Source organism: Lissotriton vulgaris, chromosome 1_2, assembly GCF_964263255.1.
Source record: "Lissotriton vulgaris chromosome 1_2, aLisVul1.2, whole genome shotgun sequence".
Taxonomy (NCBI): Eukaryota; Metazoa; Chordata; class Amphibia; order Caudata; family Salamandridae; genus Lissotriton; species Lissotriton vulgaris.
This window is the reverse complement of record NC_141686.1, coordinates 144,559,141-144,584,396: the sequence shown is the minus strand read 5'-3', so window position 1 is coordinate 144,584,396 and position 25,256 is coordinate 144,559,141. Positions and strand designations below refer to the sequence as shown.

Below are 25,256 nucleotides of genomic sequence, written 5' to 3'. Positions count from 1 at the left end.
AGAAAATTTAGCCTAGCAGCAAAACCAAACTAGTATATCCTGAGCTAAATTCCAACAACAATCAATGTTCATAATAAGTCAAAATTGACGCAATCTGCTTATATTCTTCATTTATTGTTCTTATTCAGTGATGATCTCCAACTTCGAGCCTAGCCAATACATGCTTCGTCTTTCGTGGTAACAACCACAGACTTCGTCAGGGCTAGAATGTTACAATACACATAGTCAGTATATCCAAGCATATCCTGTATGTACGTCATATATCACCATAAATTACACCTAATCTAAATTAAAGAGCTAGGTGTTGTCATGATAGCCAAAGCAAACCACCAAAAAGGTATCTGAACCACCAGAAGTGCAACGAATAAAACAAAGTGCAGATAGGTTACTGTATCCTTTTATCTTTATAAAAAAAGTGACAGAAGAGATACCACCGTTATTTATCCTCATACTCAGACAATAGGTGAAGAGTGCCGTGAATTTAGAAAGTAAAAAAAAAGGGAAAAGAAATAGTATATTTCACAAATAACAATTCAAGTTCGTAAGGAGTGGTGTTTAAGGGTTAACCACATTCAAACCCTATGCACGTGAGGCGAGAAAAAGGTAGATGTCCTAACAAGACTCACCTAATTCCTTTAGATTATACCGTAAAACCAATAAGACGCTTTCAAGTATAAATGGTAGAGAGCATTCCAGTTGTCGTAATTCTGTAAACCAGAATTATTTGTAAATACAGATAGTAATAATACCACAAAGAAACAGACTCTTATTGGCAAGTGGAAATTATTAGTGAGTAGAAACCCAAAAAAAAACTCACTTGCACTATGTCGGGTAAACCATAAAGGTGTGTGGCCTTTCCTAGTCTTGTTATGTCAATATTCAAGCAACATTGAACCTGTCAGAAGATACGATCAATAGGCAACTATCAATAATCATAAGCAGCTTAAACATATAGCTAAAATGCCATTAATAAAAATATATAATAAATATATGTGTCACTCGTGTGTGAGCACAATGAGTCTATCAGCGCCACTGTATTAAAGAAACTGAATTTAAAACCTAGTCGTATAGCGAGATGTTATTATTAGGTAAGTCCTAGATCAACACAGGGAAATATTTCTTACAGCGGGTATAAAAGGGAGTCAATAGATTCAGGAGTGTAGGTCACATGATAGACTCCAAAATTAAATCCAAAAAATCAATACTAATATCACTGAGACCCATAGTGTTATTAATCTATCAAACTCTTAGTAACACGTAGATTCATGTACAGGCTGATTGCAAAATACCTCTAAAAGTTATACAAACATCAAGCTCAAATTTCAATTCAGGGCGGTGCGCTTACCGTTCAGAGGAGTATTTCCAACGAGCACATCTAAATCGGCGTCTCGCAAGGGCGCCATCTTAACCTGTTCTATTTATTAGCCAGCCTCATCACCTCTCAGAAAGAGGACTTAGTTCCTCTAAAGGCGGCCGCCGGACTATGTATAAAAATAATCTCTATTCGCAATATTTAAGAAAGACAAGAAAATCCCGGAATTTTAAATCAAAAATAAGAATACACCCGTGAAAAGTTATAGTCAGGCAATCTAAAGACAAGTTATATAAGTGAAGAGCCTAAAGTAGAATAATACGTGTAATAGAATATATAAGAAAATACTCCGTGTGTGCTCATTCTATTCAATACCTCGTTTACGCTCAATTCATAAACTAACAAAATATTAATTTAAACATGAAGGCAACATTATTAATATCTCTATACATTCATAAGAAGTGACTTATAACATTAAGGCACACAAATTACATAATCTCTACATTGTACAACATATTACATTTGGAGAGAATACCTCGGTAGTAGTTTAAAGCATCATGATATGACACTTGTGCTCCTGTTAGAGACGCCAGTGTAAACACATATATTCCCCTGAATTCATAATAACCATCTCATTATTTAATAGCGTGCAATTTGACATGGACTAAAATGTAGAAGAACTACTTACCCTCATGAGTTAATTATTACATATAAAAACAGTAGGGACATTAACCATCTTCATCTTTTTTATTCTGCAAACCCTATCTGAATAGGTGTTATTAAGTTGTCATTGATGTTACAGATTTGAGTGAAATACCTAAAGTGTACACAGAGGTCTAACGCAGCTCAGGTCCCCAGAACATACTGAAGTTCATTATCGATATTCAAGCCCATATCGACCGCATGTTCTTGCATGATCCATCGTGCTTCTTTTTGCCTCAGTTTTAATTCACGGTTGCCACCTCTGGCATCCGGTAGTACAGTTTCGATCCCATGGAGGGAGAAGGATAAATGTATCCCTTGTGACGCGCACTGTGACGCATGTACTGCTATTGGATATCTCATGTCCCTGTTCTTCAGAGCCCTGAAGTGTTCAGCAATGCAAAGTCTTAATCTCCTGATTGTACTACCTATGTAGACCTTAAAACATCTGCAGATTACTGCATAGAGCACATAGGGCGTATTACAGTCTATGTGTGTCTTGATCTGAAAGTTAACCGAGCGATTGAAGCTAATATTTCGTATACCATGCTGCATTATTTTACACATGCTACATCCACCACTCTTAAAAGAGCCCTTATGAAGTGTATGTAGCCATGTAGGTTTCTGTCTATGTTCTCTCGGGTAGCTGGGACCGATCATGTTCCTTATAGTAAGACCCCTTCGATATGTAATCAATGGGTGATTTTCCACAAATGGGCGCAACATGGGATCAGATGTAAGCATGAACCAATATTTTTTCAGGATAAAATATACCTTGGCCGACCATGGGTGATAGTTGGTGATCATCCTGACTGGATTCTTACGTTCCTTACTTGGTTTTTTATTAGATTGTAAAGTTAACCTTCTGTTCAATTGCAGAGCTCTTTCGCTAGCTCTGATAACAATATCAGGTCCATGTCCTCTTGACAAGAACCTATTCTCAATATCCTTTACACATGGTTTAAAGTCTGATTCTTCACTACAGTTACGTCGTGCTCTATAAAACTCGCTATATGGTATGGCGTTGACTTGCGATCTTGGGTGGGCACTATTTGAATGCAATATAGAATTACATGAGGTGATCTTCCTGAAGATTTTAGAGCAAAGCATACCATGAGTAACATATAATTCTAGATCTAAAAACACAATATTATCATAACTGTAGTTAACTGTAAAGGACATATTGTAGGTGTTGTTATTCATATGTGCAAAGAAACTCAAAAGTTCAGCTTCCCCTCCTGTCCATATGAACAGAAAATCATCTATGTATCTTCCGTAGTAGTGTATATATTGATGCCAAATCGCTCCACCTGGGCCCCAGATATGCCCCGCCTCCAGCCACCCAATGAAGAGGCAGACGAAGGACGGAGCAAATATGGAACCCATGGCAGTCCCACACGTTTGCCTGTACCATTGTCCATTGAATAAAAAAACATTGTGTTCAAGGACCAGTCTGGCCATCGTAAGTAACATGTCTGTGTGTTCGAGCAGTTCAACAGGTCTTCTGTATAAAAAATATTTCAAAGCATTCAATCAATGTTCGTGGATAATGTTAGTATACAGTGCTACTACATCCATAGTAACAAGCATCATTCCAGGTTCCCAAGTAAAATCATTAAGGATATTTATGAGGTGTTTAGTATCTTTTATGTTTGACGGTAAATTGTCCTCATAGGGTCGTAAAAACACGTCAATAAATTCCGATAGTCTCTCCGTCGGGCCACCTATACTCGATACGATAGGTCTACCGGGTGGTGACACTGCATCTTTATGGACCTTAGGTAAGGTGTATAGGCAAGGATAACGGGGACGGTCAATGGTAAGGTACTTAAACTCATCATCATTAATGATAGTATCATTATGCCATTTCTTGAGATGACCATTAATAATGGCAATAATATCAAAAATGGGATTATGGGGTAATTTAGTATAGCACTCTGCATTGTCTAGTTGACTAAGTGCCTCAGCGTCATATTTGATCTTATTCATTAGGACAACATTTCCACCCTTGTCTGCTTCTTTAATAATGAGAGAGGCATTCGTTCCAAGGGTTTTAATAGGCAATCTCTCTTTATAAGTCAAGTTGTTGTAATAGTGTGATGGTCTGGTCTTTTTAATTTTTTCTTCCAATACAGCTAGGGCCTGATGTAGGTAATTCATATTTACCGACTCTTAAATACCGAATTTTACCGATTCGGTATTTAAGAGTCTGTAAATATGAAGGGGGGAGATGTAGGTATTACAGATTCTGTAAATACCGAATCGTTAAGATTCGGTATTTACCGATTCTGTAAATACCGAATCGGTAATGCCCATTGATTCCTATGGGCATTGAAGCCCATAGGAATCAATGGGCATTACCGAATCGGTATTTACCGATTCGGTAAATACCGAATCCTGCAAGGGTGCAGGGGGTGTCACTTTGACACCCTCTAGCACCCCAATTCCGTACTTGTGTGCCATGTGGCACACAGACATGCACTAAGGGCATGTCTGTGTGTCACATTGCACAGGTGCATGCACAGATGTGCATGCACACCTGAATTCTGTATTTTACCACCCAATTGGATTAGGTGGTAAAATACCGAATCTGTAAGGCCTTTGGGACTCAGAAGAGTCCCACCTACATATAGAAGTTACCGAATCGGTAAAAATACAGATTCAGTATTTTACCGATTCGGTAAATTTACTGATTCGGTAAATTTACCGAATCGGTAAAATTGTCCCCCTACATCCCAAACACCCATTTACCGGTCGGTAACGGCCGAATTCGGCCGTTACCGGTCGGTAAATGGCCACCTACATCTGGCCCCTAATTCCCTACTAACACAATTATAAAAGCCCTCTATACTGTCATCACTCGATAACTGTGGGGTCCATCTGGACTTCTCTCTTAGTCCACTGTTTTCACTTTCATTAACACAACAGTCTAAGTCTTGCAGTATCTGATGTAAGGTAATAGGGTTGTTCTCATTTTCTGTAATGGAGAGTAACATTTTCGTGTCATAAATATCTTGAATTGTAACGCCACCACATATTTTGTGTGCTGGTAGAACTTTATTAACAACATCATTTGCAAAAAATGTCTTGGTCTTAAGTTATCTCACCAGTTTATAGACATCAATTCTAACATCATTTATATCACATCTCATTGTTGGACAAAAATTCAAACCCTTTTTAAGAACTGATGACATTTCATTGGTAAGAGTTTGGCTCGAGAGATTGATTATTTGTATATCATTACTGCTCTCTATCTTTTCTGGTTCACTTTCCATGAACGTGTATGGTAGCGTTCCTTTTCGCCTACAACACCGTCCACCCCTTTTTCCTCTCTTGGTCCTCCTGTGGTATCCACCCTCTGTTCTCTCTGCCTTGAGTTTCCATGCGTATCCTCTGGACCTCCTTTAAAAAAGTGTCACTACCGGAGGGTTCACTAGTCTCATTGATGCCGACCTCATCCCCACTGCTTGAGATGTTACTAGATGAGGCCGTGTTGATACTGCTCATAGAGGGAGCCTTCTTTTCACCAGTTGGTATATCCTGTTTAATGAGGACATCAAAACGCTTGGCGAAGGTAAAAACCCTCCCATTAGTGTAGTCTTGCTCGTCGCGTTTAAGTTTACGGGCTCTCCTCTGTTTGATGTCCTCTTCATATTTATCTAACACCCAGTCAGGATCTCGTAGTTCTTCTTAGTCCCTTCCCCCTTATTCATTACAGCTATTTCTTTCTCTAAGATGTCTACCTCAGTTATAGTTTTCAAAACCTTTCTCTCTAAATTTTCAATGAGGAGATTCATTAATCTCATTGAGTTACCAATTAGTTCTATTTCCCAGATCAGCATTAGATCTTCGTCTAGATCGTCATACGTGGGGAAGAGTTGCAACCTTAGGCCTTGGGGAATCCTATCCATACTCTGGTATTCCTTTAGCGAAGCCCCATCCCACCACTTGCCTCTCAAGTCTAATACATTTTGATTTCAATCCCTCATTGGGTCTATTAGTGCCTAGAGCTACTGCCTTGTTCACTGAAGCACCAGCATTCAGGCTTTTGAATAAGTCATCTGCCACTTTGTTTCTGTCAGTTCTAGAACACATATTTGCACAAATGACACAGGTATCAAAACCACCCGCAGCACACCCAAATTTTAGCAAGGCATATACGAACAGATGGCTGGGTGAAAATTGCGCAGGGTAGTAATTGGTGTGATACTTAATAATCTCCAAGCTCAAAGGATAAGGTGATGGCCATCTACCATCAACCAAATAGTGTGCGCAAAAATATTCCACTATGAACAAAAACAAACTAGTATATCCTGAGCGAGTCGCAATTAAGGAATTTTAAGAAATCGCGACTTTTTTTGTGATTTCTTCATGCATTGCATTTTGCTATTCCTTAATAGCGAATCGTTATTTTTCGCTATTAAGGAATAGCAAAATGGGTTCTTGATGCATCTGGGAGATGGTGGCCATCTACAATGCCAGGTGTGTGTCTTCCGCACTTTATGGGGCAGGAGTTTGGGGACACTGCCATAACAAGTTACTTCAGCAAGATGAAAACACCTTCCTCAAACGTTTGTTGAGCGTGCCAACATCGGCATCTACGGAATTGGTACACCAAGAAGTGGGAATCAAATATATTTCGCACCTAGCTGCTCTACGCCCCCTTTTATTGTGGAGATCTATTTAGTCTAAAGAAGAAATACTATTTACCCAATCAATCATTAAAGACTGTTTGAAGTTGAATCACTGTTTTCGTATTCTCAGGTTAAGCTTTATCCATCATTCGTATAGTCTTTTGTTTAATTGCACCATTCAGGTAGAGCCCGAGTACGCGGCCTCAATTGCTAAGAACGAGTTAAAAACAATTTTTTTAGCATACAAAAGGGAGGTTTGTGGGAGAACAATCGGGGAACAACCTACTCTCGTATTTTAGCAGCAACTAAGCCTTAAAAATGGCTTTCAGATATATTTGACCGAAGTGACTAGAATTTCCCACTGTTTTGTACTGACACGCTTAACGTTAGGGATTGTTCACCATCTTGTGGCTTTTCCGACTATGAAAAGAAGTTCTACTTCTGTTTGCCCATGTGATAATATATCTCCCCAAAGTTGTTGTCACTTTTTAAGTTTTGTAAATGTTATTCTTTTTTAAGGAAGTTTTATCTGAAACCTATCTTTTTAAAATATAATGTAAGATCAACTAAAAATGCCAGGAAGTTATTGATCTCCCTGGAAGGTCCAGACTTATGCTTTTATGTTGCATCTAGTATTTTAAAATGTATAGCTGCTAGGAAATCTATTAACTTTTGAGTATGCACAATTATATGTTATGGTTTAAACAACTAGAAAGCACACAAGCATTTTATGGAATCTTTGGAGACAGGTTATGAATACGTGATTTAGAACATCTTATGCGATTATCTTGGGTTGTCACATACTGGTTGTAATATTTAATTCAGTATTAGTGGCACATTGCACTTTTTGCAAATTTGTACGAAATGTAAATTGATTGTATATGGCATTTTATTGCGAAATTTGCTTGAAATGTAAAATGGATTGTACATTTTACTCTATGTCCTCCATGCTGCTGAGATAATATTTGAGATTTCAAAGTAGGCTGCTTATACTTTTTGCACAAAATGTAAAATTGATTGCACTTGGCACTTTATGCGATTTTGTACAAAATGTAAAATTGCACATGTTGTTTTTATGTTACCCATGCTGCTAAGCAAATATTTGAGATTTTAAAGTAGGCTGTTAACATCAGTTTTTGTATTTTAACAAGATGCTTATATGGTTGTTATCGACAAACCGAATAAAGCTTTTTGACTTGACTTGACTACGAATCGCCTTAATCACAAAGGGGTTTGAAAATGACAAGGGACCCGTCTGCGTGATTTGGAACTGACTCAGTTGCTCCTCAACATCAACGTATCCTCCTGAATGATACTGTTTTCAGCCAGGCCTGCATGGCTTCTGTACCCGACCCAGGCTCTATTGCGATCGGCTTGACCTTGCATATTTGACCCAGGCCAGTGCAACCAGATTACCCCTGTTGGCACTTTATGACTTTACTCACTATATTTCAAGATATTCTTTAAAAATGTATAACTCCGGATCTACTTATTGGACGTTTGTTGTTTTGGTCTTGTTTTGTTCATTAAATTAAGCCACTGGCGTAACGAAACTTGAGGGGACCTCCCTGCAAGGTACATAGAGGGGCCCCCTCTGGGCTCAATCAGGAGCTCTCCGACCAGAATGCTGTGCTGAGGGGGCCCCCTGAAGCTTGGGGGACCCGCACTGTGGGGGCTGCAGGGTCCTTTGTTGCGACCCTGAATTAAGCTCCTCACTTGGTATGGCTCATTTTTTGTGTGGTGTTTTTCACTTGTTTACTGTAATAAGTGTTTTACAAATACTTTACACATTGCGTATTAGGTTAAGCCAGACTATTCTGTGCCAAGCTACCAGAGGATAAGCACAGGTTAATTTATTGTGTGTATCTGACCTACCCTGAATAGGGATTTGGTCCCTACTTAGACATGGTGCATATCTTTTTCTAACACACTGCTACTAAGGTTTGTTTGACAAAGATGGAGAGTGAATCACTACTTTCCAGATTAAAAGGGGTGATAGATATGGGTGTGTCCTTGCCCTCTATATATTCACTTCATAATAAAGAGTAAGATACACTTTTAACTGCAGTAAGTAATGATTTGCTTGCAGCAGGTGGCCACTAGATCCCAGTCTTACTATACACAGACAATGCAGTTTTAATGACAAGAATAGCAAATGCGCTTAACATATGTTTTAACAGGTTCACTTTGTTTATGGATCAATTTATACATCAAAATAAATGTTCACTCTGATCTGTGGACAGGGTGTAGACAATACAAGTATGCATACTATTAATGGTGTTCAGCTACTGGGTTGGACTATGGGGATAAACAGACTGCAAGGCCTTCCAGAAGTTGGAGAATGTATTTTTACTGTTCCACAGAGCAGCACATCTTTTATGGGTCATCAAGAGTTGGGAATAAACTATCCTGAAGACGATTCTACTATGGCATTTAATCATCTGGACTAACCAAGAGGCTTTTCTTACAATTATACATGACTCTTTATCCCATGAGCAGGGTTTTAACATCCATTGGCTTAGTTAGATTAGAAAATTTTAAATCAAACATCGTTAAACCAAGCCAAGAATGATGAGAGGGCAGTGTTTGAGTTCAGAAAGGCTGCAGTAAGAGCGCGCTCACTTTTAATATCTAGCAAAGGCATTTCACCTTTGCTTAAGATGATAGTGAACACACACTACAGATGTATTTTGACCATTTAATAAAATACAGTGCACCCTATAGTGGCTTTTCAGAGAATGGATCGTGGGCTGATGGACCACCCGCTCCCATGAGGTGGGTGTCCTGAACATGGCATTCTGTGTATTTTACAGATCCTACATAGTCTGATGGCAGCACTACTTGAAACAACTATTGCCTAAAATTAGTTTCCAACAATGTAGACTGGCTCTCATATACTTGCAATAAATAGACTCTCTGCCTACTTGGTTTGCAGGAAATTCTTAAATCAATTATTTCTTAGGCACATGTATTTGGTATTATTGAAAAGAATGTTATTTAGTAATGAATTTCCTTCTAATTAGAGTAAGAACTTGTCATTATTGTAGTTTATTGTACAGAGGTAAAATTCATACTTGATGTTTTTTTCATCTGACATATTTAATTCATGATTTTATCTTTTTATTGGTTTGTTTTCTGAACTGAATAAAGATTAATCTGGTTGATTAAAGATAAATCAGTGCACTGACCATGTAAGCCTGTCCCACATGACTAGACCCTGAAGGCTACAGGATGCTAATGTAGGATGCTACCTAAGAGGGAAAGAATTTTGATTACAACTATGTATAGAGTTAGAGATCGGAAATATTAAATAACAAAGAAGTTTTTCACCAATCGGTTCTGAGTGACCTCAACAGACGATGGCCTGAGCTAAGTTCCCACTGCCATGCTGCCACAAGTGAGTGATACATAATGGGATTTCCATTCCTTTCATCCCTGAAGGAAGTACTTATAATGGGCCCGATTCACATAACTAACTTAAGACAAAATCCTAAACTTACTACTTTTGGTATTCACAGAAGTTAGGATTTTGTCTTAAGTTTGTCTTAAGATAAACTTAAGACAGACTTAAGACAAACTTAAGTTAGGATTTTGTCTTAAGTCTGTCTTAAGTCTGTCTTAAGACAAACTTAAGACAAAATCCTAACTTCTGTGAATACCAAAAGTAGTAAGTTTAGGACTTTGTCTTAAGTTATTTCTGTGAATCGGGCCCATTGTGTCTGGTGTGAAAATAATTAAATAAAAGTAGCCATCCTATTATATCAATTTTTCTATATGATGGCTCATTGAACGAATGTGTACACTAAAGGGATATTTGACTCAATAGCCAGAATAATAATTCTTTATTTGATTTAAAACAAATCATAAAAGGGTGGACTTACCACCATGCAAGAGATATTTACATCATAAAAACAACACAGAATAAATTTTGAGTCGAGTTGAAAATTAATAACATGCTCTGAAAAAGTAGCAGAAAAAAAAAAAAGGTCTAAGAAGAGAAAAAAAAGTATAAAAGAATAATGGTTATTCAAACAAGAGGCTCGTTATCATTAACTCGTGCTGCGTAAAAGCAACCATTGGAAAGAAGGGAGGAAGAGTCTGTGGTCTGCCAAAGCCTGACCTATTGTCCAGGAACCTCTTCAGATGGTGCCTTTTTTTTCCAGCTCTATGGCGGCAAGGTTCAAAAATGTTAAGGTTCTGCATGATAGTTCTATCCAAGAACCGCTTAGGCATCTTATCACCGCCGCCCTGCAAGTTCTCACCTGGGCTTCTCTTAAGGGAGATCGAAGGAGCGATTTTCTTAGATTTTGGAGTGCCGGGCATATACATATGAGGTGCAGTAAAGACTCTGCACCGTTGCCACATAGGCGGCAATCGGGAGTTGCCCATTGCCGTTGCCATTTGGGAGTGAGGTCTTTGGACGAGAAGCAGCCCAACCTTAGAAGGCTTAGTTTCCTTTTATAGTGGTCCCTAAAGCATTCTTTCAAATAATCCTGTGGTTTTAGGTGGGTATATGACGGCAAGACGATCCAGGCATGGCTTTTGCCAGCCACTGCTGCTTTGTCCATGAATAGTGATAATTGTTTGACTGCTTTCTTGGTTAGCAGTTTGAAGGCAGAATATGTCATGGGCAGACGCCAAGATTCATCTAGTTTTAATGCCTCCAGCGCTTGCCTCAAGATCTTGTATATTGAGTCTGGTTGCCCGGCCTGTTTTTCAACTTCTAACCAGCAAAGGTGGGCCAGGGATTCCTCTTCTGCCTCCCTCATGCGCCAATAATATTTAACGAGTGCTCCTTGTCTTGCTGGGAGCTGGTTAGTGAGACCGTACTCCAGACGAATTTGGGCTTGCGAGATGTGTCTCGGAATTGAAAAAAGAGTTTTGAACAGCCTAGATTGGGCGAGATTTAACGCTGTAGCGTCCCGGGTTGCCAGTAGTTCGGAACCGTATGTCAATGATGGCAAAAATTTGGCAGTTACGATATTGAGAATGTGGCCGGTAGAATGACCTTTTAATTGCTTTTGGACTATTTTAAAGGCAAATTGGAGCTGCTTTGCCAGAGATCCTGGTTGCTCCACTCAGCCTATTTTCCTCAAGGTTGATAAAATGAGTACTATTGAGTTTCAAACCATAATAAACCTAGGATATAGTTCACTGTAACTAAATGCCTCTTTTTTGCATGATCATCTCTGTGTTTTGGTGCTGGCTTTACAACTGTTTAGGTGCACTGAGTCCTGCCAAACAGGCCTCTGTGCCAGTGCTCTGACCCTTAAAATGTGTATGTCTAATTGATTAAACCACAATTGGAATAAATTAACTTACATACATGTCCTTAGTATATAGTTCCAGGAGTACCTAGAGCTGCGCTGTACGTTAAGTGTCCCTCATGGACTGCAGCACGTATGTGCCACCACAAGTGTGACAAAGCAAAGCATGTCTCCCATTGCAGACAAGCAGGGCGTTTTTTAAACCAATTACAAAGTTCAAACCGTCCTTTTTAATATTTATAAGCCAGCCCTAAGGCAGGCCTACAGAGCCTTAAAGGCAGGGCACATTATATCAAAAAGATAGATATGTGTTTTGGCAACTTGTACATGTCCAACTGGGACTACTAAATATGACACTTCAAGGCATCATATTTGTTGCAATAAACCCAACTTGGTGCTGAAGTCGGATTTAATGTAACTTTGTACAAATGACAACTTTAGAAAGTTGCCAATTTGCTTCCCATAGTTGTCCAGTACCCAGTTACGGTTGCAAACAAGTTGAAGTCCTCGAGACAGCCTTTTGACCCCCTCCCACCGGAGAGAGTTTAGAACGACTCTCAGGAAGTAAAACCAAGGATCTGCAGAGAGTAGAGGCATCACTTCCTCCTGGCAGGATAGCCAATTTGGGTGCGAGCCCAAAAGGAGAGTTTCAAAGGGAAAGCTGCCTTTGAAGGGTAAATTGTAGTCACATGTGTGAGGGGCTACTCTTTTGTTTTAGCAGATAGGCTGGCATCTCGTACAGGGAGAAATCGTTGTCAACCTGTTTTTTCCAAGGGCATGTAGCTCCCAGTTAGCTACACCTCTGGGTTGGGCGAGATATCTCCACACACCAGGAGAAGGTTTCTGCCATGTTTGAAGTGGGCAGAGTAGAGCATTATGGGATAGCTAGATGCCATACTTTGCAGCCGTCTGGACTCCCTCCATAGCGGTCGCTCCCCCTGCTCTCTGCCTCCCAACAGACGCTTTGCTTCCTGCTGCCTGCTTGCCCTGACTGAGCGCATTTGAAGTGAACGCAGCGCCTGGTATCGTTTTGCATTTATTTCTTTGCCTGCTGCCTGCTTGCCCTGATAGAGCGCATTCAGCGCCTGGTATCATTAGCTTGTGTTGTTATATCTTTGCACATTGGCCTTGCATTGCGGGGAATTGAATAGAGCCTGAATAGTGTTTTGGCAATTTATGTACCTTGAGTCGCACTCCGGCTGTGCCCCAGTTTCGATTCAGGTACCGGGCTGCCATTTTGTGGAGTGTTTACTTGTGTGAGCCCGTGTCTCCTCCCAGCTCCCGCCTCCCAGCTGCCCCTCCCACGCTCCGCCCCCCTCCACTCTCCATTTAAAGCAGATGAACCAACGTGCAGCGTCCACGCGCTGCTGCCGCGCCGAAGGTGCGCCAAAGGTAAGCCCGTCTGCGCCCGTCCGCGCCTGGACCGCGCTCAGCGCCTGTCTCCCTGGTCCCCGTCGCACCCAGCCCACTAGAATCACATATGATGCCGCAACTCTCCTCGCCCTCAACCCCGGACGCGCACCACAATGCTGCGAAGTCACCCCAGGACGTACCCACGGCCCATTCGCCTGCCTCTCCTGCAAGTTCAACTGCTTCAGGACCCTCACCAAATCCCCTTCCTCCATACACAGCTCCGACTCTAACCGCCTGAAGTGCATCCTGCTTAACACCCGCTCGGTCCACAGACACACTACGGAACTCTGGGACCTACTCGACACTGCATCACCGGACATCGCCTTCCTTACTGAAACATGGATGAACACATCATCAGCACCCGACATCGCCATAGCCATACCGGACGGTTACAAGATTACCCGTAAAGACCGCACCAATCAAACAAGAGGTGGCATCGCCATCATTCATAAGACTACCATCAAAATCACGACCAGCTCTGACGATAATCTTGCATCCGCCGAACATCTCCACTTTCAGATCCACACCGACCCTAGGACCACACTTAGAGGCACCCTCATCTACAGGCCTCCAGGTACCCGCACTCAATTCAGCGATGACATCACGGACTTCGTCAGCCCACATGCCCTCGCCTCCGAGAACTACATTCTTTTAGGAGACTTCAACTACCACCTTGAAAACAAACACGACAGCAACACCACCACCCTTCTGGACAACCTGGCCAATCTCGGACTCAAACAACTTGTTGACACCCCCACCCATGTAGCCGGACACACGCTCGACCCCATCTTCACCTCCAGCAAGCACATCTCCTTCGATCAGACCACAGCTCTCCACTGGACGGACCACAGTTGTGTCCACTTCAGCTACAAAACCACCCTGACCCACAACCGCCCACAACCTATTCCTCGAAGAAACTGGAACAAAATCACCTCCGGACAACTCCTCACATCACTCAACCAAAACCCTCCTACCCTCTCATCAGACCCAAACCAAGCGGCCACCAATCTCAAGCAATGGATCGCCCACAGTGCTGACGAATTAGCACCCTTGAAAAAGCACCAGATCAAATCAGCCAGCAAAAAGGCTCACTGGTTCAATGATGACCTTAAAAATCCAAGAAGCTATGCCGCACCCTGGAGAAAACATGGAGAAAAAACCCAACCACCGAAAACATGTCCACCCTCAAAGCAGCCACCCACAAACACCACCAACTGATTCGATCCGCAAAGAAATCAGCATTCAAGGATCGTCTCGACAACAACAATCACAACAGCAAGGAACTTTTCAACATCGTCAAAGAACTCACCAACCCCACCGCAGCATCTAACGACATCACTCCCTCCCAAGACCTCTGCGATGCGTTATTCTCCTTCTTCTACAACAAAATTGGCGACATTCACAACAGCTTCGAGAATACTCCCAGCGTTCAACCCTCCCCACCCCCCTCAGATCCTACTCCGCCAACTAACAACCTTAGCGCCTGGAACCCAATCACCACTGAAGACACCATCCGCCTAATGAACTCCATCCACTCTGGCTCGCCAACCGACCCCTGCCCCCAGCACATCTTCAACAAAGCGGACTCCATCATCGCACCCCATCTCCGAGATGTCATCAACTGCTCGTTCAACTCCGCCACTTTTCCAGATAGCTGGAAACACGCCGAACTCAGCGCCCTTCTGAAGAAACCCACAGCAGACCCCTCGGAACTCAAAAACTACCGACCCATATCCCTCCTCCCATTCCCGGCCAAAGTCATAGAGAAAGCCGTCAACAGCCAGCTCGCCGCCTTCCTTGAATCCAACAACTCCCTCGATCCATCTCAATCCGGGTTTCGAGCCAGACACAGCACCGAAACCGCCCTCATTGCAGCGACTGACGACATCCGAACACTACTGGACAACGGTGAAACAGTGGCCCTCATTCTACTCGACCTCTCCGCCGTTTTCGACACAGTCTGCCACAGCACCCTTATACAACGCCTCAGCAGCATCGGCATACAAGGAAAAGCCTTGGACTGGATCACCTCATTCCTCGCTGGGAGAACTCAAAGAGTCCGACTTCCCCCATTCAACTCTGAGGCCACTGAAGTCATCTGTGGCATACCACAAGGATCTTCACTCAGTCCCACCCTCTTCAACGTTTACATGAGTCCACTCGCCTCCATTGCGCGTCATCACAACCTTAACATCACCTCTTACGCCGACGACACCCAGTTAATCCTTTCCCTCACCAAAGACCCTAACACCGCCAAAAACAATCTTCACGAAGGCATGAAAGAAGTAGCCGAATGGATGAAACATAGCCGCCTTAAACTCAACTCAGACAAAACGGAGGTGCTCATCCTAGGATCTTCCCTCTCTGCCTGGGACGACTCTTGGTGGCCTTCCGCCCTGGGTACAGCACCCACACCCACAGACCATGCACGTAACCTTGGCTTTATCCTAGACTCATCTCTCTCGATGTCCAGACAAGTCAACGCAGTCTCATCCTCCTGCTTCAACGTACTTCGCATTCTCAAAAAGATCTTCTGTTGGATCCCCCTCGAGACAAGAAAAACTGTCACCCACGCACTGGTCACGAGTCGACTGGATTATGGTAACACACTATACGCCGGAATCACAGCAAAATTACAGAAAAAACTACAACGCATCCAAAACGCATCAGCGAGACTCATATTAGACATTCCTCGCCAAGATCACATCACCGGACACCTAAAAGACCTCCACTGGCTTCCCGTCAACAAAAGAATTACATTCCGCCTTCTTACCCACGCACACAAGGCCCTTTACAATCTAGGACCCGAATGCCTCAACACTCGACTGTCCTTCTACAAACCCACCCACCAACTAAGATCGTCCAATCAAGCCCTCGCCGCTGTCCCGCGCATCCGAAAATCCACCATGGGTGGCAGATCCTTCTCCTTCCTTGCTGCCAAGACCTGGAACTCACTCCCCACTCACCTCCGACTTATTCAAAACCACATCTCCTTCAGAAAAGAACTTAAAACCTGGCTATTCGACAAATAATGAACCCCTTTCCCAAGCGCCTTGAGACCCTCTGGGTGAGCAGTGCGCTATACAAATGCCCGAACTTGAACTTGAACTTGCAGCATGTCTTCATGTTGGTGGGGGTGGACCTGGCAGCCCATTGGCTAGTTGGACACCACATCCTCGAGGCTTGTCGTGGGCATAAAAGCGGTACCCCTGGCACATAGAACTGAAATCACATCTGTCATGGAGAGAGGACTGCCCTACTATTCCCTGAACCCAGCAAAGAAAGGCTTCTCCAAAGCTGAACTGCACCTGCTGAAACTCAGGCTAGCAAAGAAATGACTGTGCCTGTGGTGTCCCACACAGCGGAAAGTTATTCCAGAGCCCCAGACAGAGAAGGTGACTCCAAGAGTATTTTGGCTGACTTCCTGTAATAGACATGTGCCCATAATAGCAGGGAGGCCTGCTCCTCTGAGAGCCCTGCACCAAAGGTCTGACTGCTGCTGAATGACGAGGTGCAGCCTGGGAGACAGTATCCCAACGTTCAAAAGTCACACCCAAGTATGATGAACCCAGGAGAGTCATCTGAGTGCATCTTAGTCAATTGGCACAGACGTTATTGTGAGTTAAAGAGAACTTCTGGTTTTGCTGTAACTGGGTACCAGTTGACAAGGGCAAATGGTTTGTGCTGGATTTCACCCAGACTTTGTGGGACATTGACCACAGAGGCCAAAGTCACCCGCTCATGGACCCAAGGGTGGCTACAAGAAGCCTCGCGACACCAGCTCAGCATCCTGAGCATCTTTAGCATCCTGCATCCCATGCATCAGGACCACTCTATTGACGTCTATAGCAGTTCACCCATGGGATATCCAACCGGACTGGAGACTGCTTAAACTTCAAGGTAACTATTGACCTGGTCCTGACTGAACCCTGAGACCTGCTCATTATCAGAGTTGGACCCCGCTAGAGTGCTATTATAGCTGTTTTCAAGTTACTTGTTGTGGCTAACCCTAAACGATGATTCACTGTATATCTAATTGATTTAGTGCATTGAGTTAAAAGCTGTAATTCATTGTTTCTTCAAACATTCATAGCTCTGGCAGCTTCCAGTGGATAATTGGCACTGAGGTGTCTATGTAAAGACAAAAATAGAACTCATTTTTATAAATTGTTGTCAGATTATTATTGTGTTGTGTTTTCTTCGTATTCAACTGTTTTAGTATTTCTTAATGTTTTACACTTGTTCCTTTGATAATGTCTGACTGCTCTGAGCCACTGCTACTTAGGACTGAGTTAAGATTTTACAAACTAACCTGACTGGATCTGATACAGAATTGTGTCTTTATTCCACAGTGAGGTAGCACAACCACACAATATAAAAAACACTTTCCTCACTTTTACCAAGAAAATACTTATTTGAAAGTGTGCTTTACAAATGAATGTCATTATTCTGGACATGTCAAATACTATTATCTGAATTAGAGAACATACGCTTACTTTTATTTCTATGGCACTGTAGAAGAAATGCTACGTTGTAGCTTATGCAATGCAGATTAAAGTATTTCTATCATGTCTGTAGTTCTATAGATAATGGATGCATTACAAAAGGTTTTCTATGGTGCAGCACCACTGCTGCTGGATGGTAAACATGGGCTGAAGCAACAATGAGTGGGCGATAGATTTGCAGGGGTATGCAATGAGCCCTCCTGAAGGCAATTAACTCACGAATATATGAGTTTCACCAATAGTTAAAAATGGTTTCCAGCAAATAGTTGCTGATCCGTTATTTTAATGTGTTCCTTGGCCTGGAACACCTGATACAAAAATTCTATTTGGCTGAATAAAAATGTGTAGACAAATGTACCTTCATTGAACTGTTCCAAGGTGAAACATAGGGACAGCACAGGTTTGTTATCTATATAAACAACTGTTGCCGCAAACCCTCTGCTGATCTCAAGAAATAATTCTTAATCCCCAACAAGGGATTCGAGAATTTCTTAAAATTGCATAAGGCTATAATAAATGTTAGCCATGAACTGATGCCCAAAGTTCAAATTAAAACACTGTTAAGTGACATAGGCAAGGATCAGGCAGGTGAGTTAGGAAAAAGATCTCCGACTCCAAACTGCTAGATATCATGTTCACCATAGGTTAAAAAATTGTGCAACTTTTTGGGCGAATACTGCTTTCAAATAGAGACTAAATGGCGGAACTTCCTATGCTTAGTTAATAAACTAAAAAAGTTGTAACGTTTCATACACATTCATCAATTAATGGAATAAGTTAAAACCTACCCTTCAACTGATCAACTGCAATACAATATTATTTAAGGACTTGTATGTGGCATTTCTGTAGCACAACCTAGCCAAGAGGCAGTGAAGATAAGACAAGCTTTAAGTTAACGAGTGATAGCTGCAGTAGCTGGTCTGTGGACTATTAATATGATGTAGTGTTCATTAAATAGGTGCATCTTCAACTCTTTCTTAAATTGGAGCAAAGTTGAGAGGGTCATGGTGGATGCAAGGATGTTGTATCCCAATCTTGGGTGCTTAGATGGAAAAAGCCTGCTGTTTTGTTTTTTAACTTTTTTACACATCTTAGTCTGCAGTCGGATGATTCTTTTGCGAGCAAGAGTGCTGACAGCTACCAGAGAGGGTGAGCTTGTCTGCAAGATAAGCGCAGGTGTTAGTCATGATGGCTTTGTAAATGATGTAGCTGGTTTAGAAGTTGTTGCTGGCCAACAAGGGGTGGCAACAGAGGTCCGTCACAATTGGAAGGATATGATACTATTTCTTTAGGCCCTGGATGAGATTTGCTGGCCTATTTAGGATGCCCTTAAGTGATGGCAGTGTGGTGAGTAGGAGGCCATGGAGCAGGACATTATTCCCATTCAGATAAAAGCATCCAAGTGCCTGAATAGCAGTACTGCAGTCACTTCACTTTCTGTAAAAAACTGATTTACTTTCTTAGAGGAAAGAGTTGGAACCAGGCATCTTTGTTTTTTGAAAAACAATCTGAATGTGTAGCCAATGAGTCATTGGCTACATCCCCTCCAGGCACACTAATATTGGTTCCTCCTAAATGAAGACTCCAACCATTTCTTAATTCTATGCTTTTATTGGTTATTCATTTGTTTTTTTGCGATTATTCTCATCGTAAACCTTCTTTAATCGTGTTCACATAATTTTTAAACATAATCCACTCCTGGATACATTTTGCTTTTAGAGCTCCAATGCATTTCGGGCATTATTTGCCCTTCCTCAGGGAGAAAAATCTGTTGGAAACGTAAAGTATAACTATGATCACAATCTGTAGTCATAATCACATCTAATATCACAAATAATATCAAATGATACAGTATAAACCATGCAGAATATCATAATAGTGCTCGTGTTGACCAGTGTTAAGTGCATTGTGACCCGTGCCCGCAAGTCGTGCCGGTAAAATAATAATACTAAGGTAGCACTCTTACATGTAAGCCGCTGGCTATGGGGCTTCAAATGCTGTTGAAAACGAAAAGAGTATTCGTTATTCTAACCGTTCGTATTAACGCGAGTTAGGCTCTATGTCCCAATGATGGGTACATGTAACTAACCTGGGTTCTGGTATTCCCGGTTCATCCGCGCCGTCTGTTCGTTAGATTTGCGCGGCGGATCAAGCCGCCTGCAGCGTCTATATCCTGATGTTGCCGGCAACCACAAATTACTTCCGTGTCACGGAGGAGTGGATTATGTTTAAAAATTATGTGAACATGATTAAAGAAGGATTACGATGAGAATAATCGCAAAAAAACAAATGAATAACCAATAAAAGCATAGATTTAAGAAATGGTTGGAGTCTTCATTTAAGAGGAACCAATATTAGTGTGCCTGGAGGGGATGTAGCCAATGACTCATTGGCTACACATTCAGTTTGTTATTCAAAGACGCCACGGCACGGAGAGCATCACCCAACAGCAGCCTCTTAACTTATGAAATACTAAGGAAACCAATCAATAACACAGCTGTGCATCAATCCCAATACAGATCTTTGTTTTTTGGCAATGTTTTCTTGGGGGTGAGGGTGGTGTCTAGAATGTATCCAGATCACTTCCATTCAGTGAAACTTGGTGTTCAAATCTGTAAACTTCAAGTCATTGAGCCAGGTTTTTACTATTTCTTGTTTGTTAATCTTGCTAAATAATAGGAAGTCTGTCTTGGGTAGGCTGAGCTTCGAGTTGGTGCTGGACACCCAGGTTAGGAGTATGTGCAAGCAGTGACTGAGGCATTGTATGTCTGAAGCAAAAGAGGCTTTCACGTCGAGTTGTGTATCATCTGCATGTTGCCGCTTGGTGAGTGGAGCACCAAGTGGCTCCATGTTGAGGTTGAAGATGACAGGGGACAGCATAGAACTCTGGGGAGCTTTGTATGAAATAAGGATCTTTTGGGACCTTAAGTTGTCCGCGTGAACAAACTAGTGTCATTTGGAAAGGCAGGAGCAGAACCAGTGATGGACATTGCTGGTGAAGTGCATTCAAGGCTCCAGGGTGCATATGAGGGTTAGATAGTTGATTGGGTTGAGGCAGCTGTCATCTTCCACTGTTGTCAGGAGCGCATTGTCTTTATAGATGTTTCTGTGCTGTATTATAAGCTGAAGACAGGCTGGTAGTCATGCAGTATATGGTTAGCATTAATTAGATCATTGAGTTGAACACAGACTGATTTTTCACTGATCTTGCCTATGAATGGGAGGTGAGTATTGAGCCTGTATCATCATGGTCTATTGTAGGTTTCTTTAAGAGTTGGAGGTTCTGGCGTGCTCTTAAGGGCTTCAGGTAAGATGCCTTGAGTGATGGAGGATTGGTGAGTAGGGCTGATAAATTGTTCCTAAGAGAAAGCATTGATGAAGGATTAGGGTAAGGCAGTGTATTTTTAATTTGCCATTGTCCTTTTCTGTGGAGTAATGGGTGGGCAGGCAATAGGTTGATGCAACGCTTGATTGTCTTGAAAAGTACTTTGCATATGTAGGTGGTTTCATTAATGGTGTTGGTATAGTACTTTGGCTGATATGATGAGCTGTCTGTGTGTTGCTCAGGGGGACTTTAGTATCATTAGGTCATTGGAAGTTCTTTTGTTCTTCCATTTTCTTTCCTATCTGTAGGTGGATTGTTTATTGGCAGCACAGACTTTAGAGTTCTAAAGCCTTTGGCTCGCATTTGCATGTTTTAATTGGGGTGTAGATGTTCACATAGGTTTCCAAAAATGTTTTAACGTTTGTTTAGAAAAGTGTTTGCTTTGGGCATCGGATTGATAGGGTAACTGATAAGTTCAAGCTTCACTTTGTCTACGGAGAAGGTTTGGAAGGATATGAAGGTTTGGTATTCTGCTTTGCGTTGACCTTGGTTTTTTGATAGGGTATTGAGCAGGAAGATAGTGATTGAAAAGTGGTCAGTTGAGCCCATGGGTCTGGGTAGTTTGCATTGGATTGTTGGTGATGTTGAGAACACAAGGTCGATCATGTGGCCTTCACAGTTAGTTGATTGTGCTACATGACAAACCACTTTGGAAATTCAATTATTGCACTCTTTGATTGAATATTTGATGGTGAACTCGACTTTGGTATAATAATACTCGCATGCCATCTCATCCTTCTCAATCACCTTGCCATGGTCTGATTTCTATGTGTGATCCCAATTGTGAGGAATTGGATTGTTAAACTACACAAGAGAGACCACAATCTTGATGTGAGCCATTATTGATCACCCATAAGTTCCAACTTATTTAACCCACAAAGGTATACCTTTTTTGTGAGGAATTCCTGGTTTCTCATTGGTAGGCAGTTGGTCATACTGAAAATGGTTGCTTTCGTATTTATTAACTTTATTTCGAGTTAGAAAACCTTAAGTTGGGCAAGCCGTGAAAATGTAGCCAGTCAGAGATCCGCAAGCTCAGGAACTTGCTTGAGTCGTTCCACTGTAGATTCAAACTTCCCACCCTTGTTTCATATTTAATATTTACATTTCACAAATCAGAAACATGTCTTATTGCTGTAAGGAAAAAAACATTATATATGTTAGTTGTAGGTTGGAGAAACATGCCTCTGTACACCATTGCTTTACTCTTTACAATTTCTTAGGCGACCTGCACACTGATAGTTGTCCTTTCAGAGTGATAGGCAACTTGGACATAAATAGAGTTGTCCATTTCAATAGAATAGGTGTATCTGACACATGGTTAGTAGGTCACAGCACTGCACACATTAGAAACCTCAGATCTGCAGAGAAATGTAAGGGGAGACTGAAGGAACATTGTAAACATTCTAGATTTACATCACTCTATTGTCAATATGCCCCATTTTCTCACGTCAGAGACTCCTAATTGATCAATGCTCTTCTTGTTCAATTTCATGTTAATTTGATCTTTCTAATTTCTGATGTTACTGAAAATAAAGGAAATAATCAATTCCAACAGAGTGAAGAAGTTGTCCTGGCAGTCCATTATGACTTCCATTTTAAGCATTGAGACTGTGCATTCTTGCAGTCCTTTCATCTGTGTTGTTCTCTTTTTCAGGACCACCTTTCTAATCATCTTGTTTTCTCAGTATCTACGCAACGTTCCAGTGCCCATGCCAAAATATAGCAAAACTAAGAAATGCCACTTTTCGATGATCAACCTCTTTCAGATCTTCCCAGTGAGTGCCGTTTGAGTTAAAATACATCATTTTTACGGAACAGCAATTACATAGTACAATTTTGGCTATGCCACCGTATTCTATGTTATGGCTTTCTTCAACATGGGTCTATAAAAGATTAAAACATACACTTTGATGCCAATTTCATTTCCTATTGACATATGAAAGTATTCCTAGGCCTCAATAAAGAAGGCAATCTAAAAATTTTTTACCAGTCACTTAATTTCTGGATTTTGTAATTATATACTTACTTTGACAATGTAATGGCAGCCAGTGTACTGAATGCAATAATTTTGTAGGTCAGTATTTCGAATATGATATAACGTCATACAACTGTAGCTGGGTGTGCTAAGAACGGTTATTACAAACAAAAATGTTGAATTTGTAAAAGTGAAAAAAATCCAATTCGGCTATGTGGCAAATGTCAAGACTTTGAGCCTTATTTAGAGTTGACCACATATTTAACAGGGTAAAGAAACAGTGGCAGCAGTGATCGATTGGGATACAGACCTTCTAAAGCTATGATCTGATTTGAGGATTAAGTGCAGAATCACGATAGCCAAAAGCATACAATAGTGATCTAGAACAAGTTTGGAATATGTAGGCTGATGTTTGCAGCTATAGAGGTCAGGCCAAAAGCTGTTAGCTTTTTTAACTGAATTGTAGAGATGCTGCTGTTTTTTTTAAATATATCGTTTGTGTACTTGTTATATTTTCTTATCTTAAAAATTTATGACCCTTTGTATCTTTTATGAAAGCACTCTGATTAAAAAAATGAATTGTAAGAATGCACATTTATATAACCCACCCCCAGGCAAAAAGCCATGGGACTACACCCAGTTATTGGAAGGGTTACGAAAAAGGGTGATATGTGCAGCTGTCTTATGTGAAGTTGTGGATGGTAATGGGAGTGATTAGGTATAAGTATCTACATTAATTAAAACGTATTACTTGTTTTTGCTACTGTCTTTCATCTCTTAACTTAGGTTTTTCTGAATATTGCAATTCTCAATTACAACCTATAAATAGATACAAGAATCCTCTTGTGGAGACCCAGTGATTTAGGCAAAGCATTGTCTTTATACCTCATCGATCTCCATCTGTGTACCCAGCATTGAACCCTGAAAACAAAAAATCACCTTGGGCCTTCTCACACACAGATCCATAGCTGGATTTTTAAGACTCTTTATTATACACTGGCAGTGGAGGCAAGATCATCTTAAATATTCCAAGTTTAACATAATTTCCCATTCTATCCTCACCCCTTTCATAGATCCCCCTGCCGTATGAATTGAAACTCAATTTTTCTGGAATTTGCTGTGCTTAGTAAATAAGTACAAGAACTTTTAATAGACAGGATTTGTATGGAGCAATTACATTTTAATCTTCATTCACATTCGTACTTGGCATCTCTTTAGAATAGGCACCGCCAATGAAGAATTAGCAAAACATTGCCTATGAGTGAATAAGAGAGACTTGCATCTTTATCTCTGTACAATCCCTGTCTTCCTTTGAGGTCTGAGTGCCTTTCAAGATTTCTATATCCATGCCCAGCTCGGTTTATATAATTGTAAAATCCTAGCATTCTGATTGGAGGGAAATTGTACTTTATATGAAAGGGAAGTACAGTCCTGTAAAAATAGACAGTCGTCTGTGTCCATCTCAAGTGGAATAACCTCAAATCGATGGAAGGATATGCTAACCTTGTTCAGTCCCAATGCCTGTATTTGCTAAGAAACAAAACTGGTACAATTGTCGATAACTTTTGCTGATGGAACTGGAGAGGCAATAACTGATCTAAGCCATTGAGGCACCCTGATGTGAACAACCTTACTTTCCTGGTTTAAACAATGCTGAATTACTGATCAAAGTATAGAATATACTGTGCCAATTAATTGTCTTCTTTCTGATTGAATAGGTTCTTTTTGGAATTGGCATCTCTTGGCTGGTATGCTTTGTCCTGACTGTCACCAATGCCCTACCTTCAAGCCCGCAAAGTTATGGGTACTTGGCTCGAACAGATGTGAAAGGAGATGTCCTGTCGCAAGCACCTTGGTTCCGTTTTCCATACCCAGGTACAGAATCAGTCTTTCTACTCTAAATGTTATTTTTTGAGGTTTATTAGCTATATTGTTTCCTGTACAGCCTTGCACATTTTGGGCCATATGTATGAAGGCAATTTCGTGATCGAAAACGCCGAAATTCACACAATTTTGGCGTTCGTGATCGCAAATCAGCAATGTCCAATGTATGACACAAA

At 41.3% G+C, this 25,256-nt stretch overlaps 1 protein-coding gene across 1 annotated transcript in view; it reads left to right on the top strand.

Annotated features, from left to right (window-relative positions):
• LOC147734710 (solute carrier family 23 member 1-like) overlaps positions 1–25,256 on the top strand; it is a 338,504-nt gene that overhangs the window by 245,814 nt on the left and 67,434 nt on the right. Inside the window, exons 6-7 of the mRNA XM_086952993.1 lie at positions 22,876–22,996; positions 24,915–25,071. Of these exons, the coding sequence (XP_086809119.1) occupies positions 22,876–22,996; positions 24,915–25,071 (278 nt within the window). The remainder of the gene's footprint in view (positions 1–22,875; positions 22,997–24,914; positions 25,072–25,256) is intronic.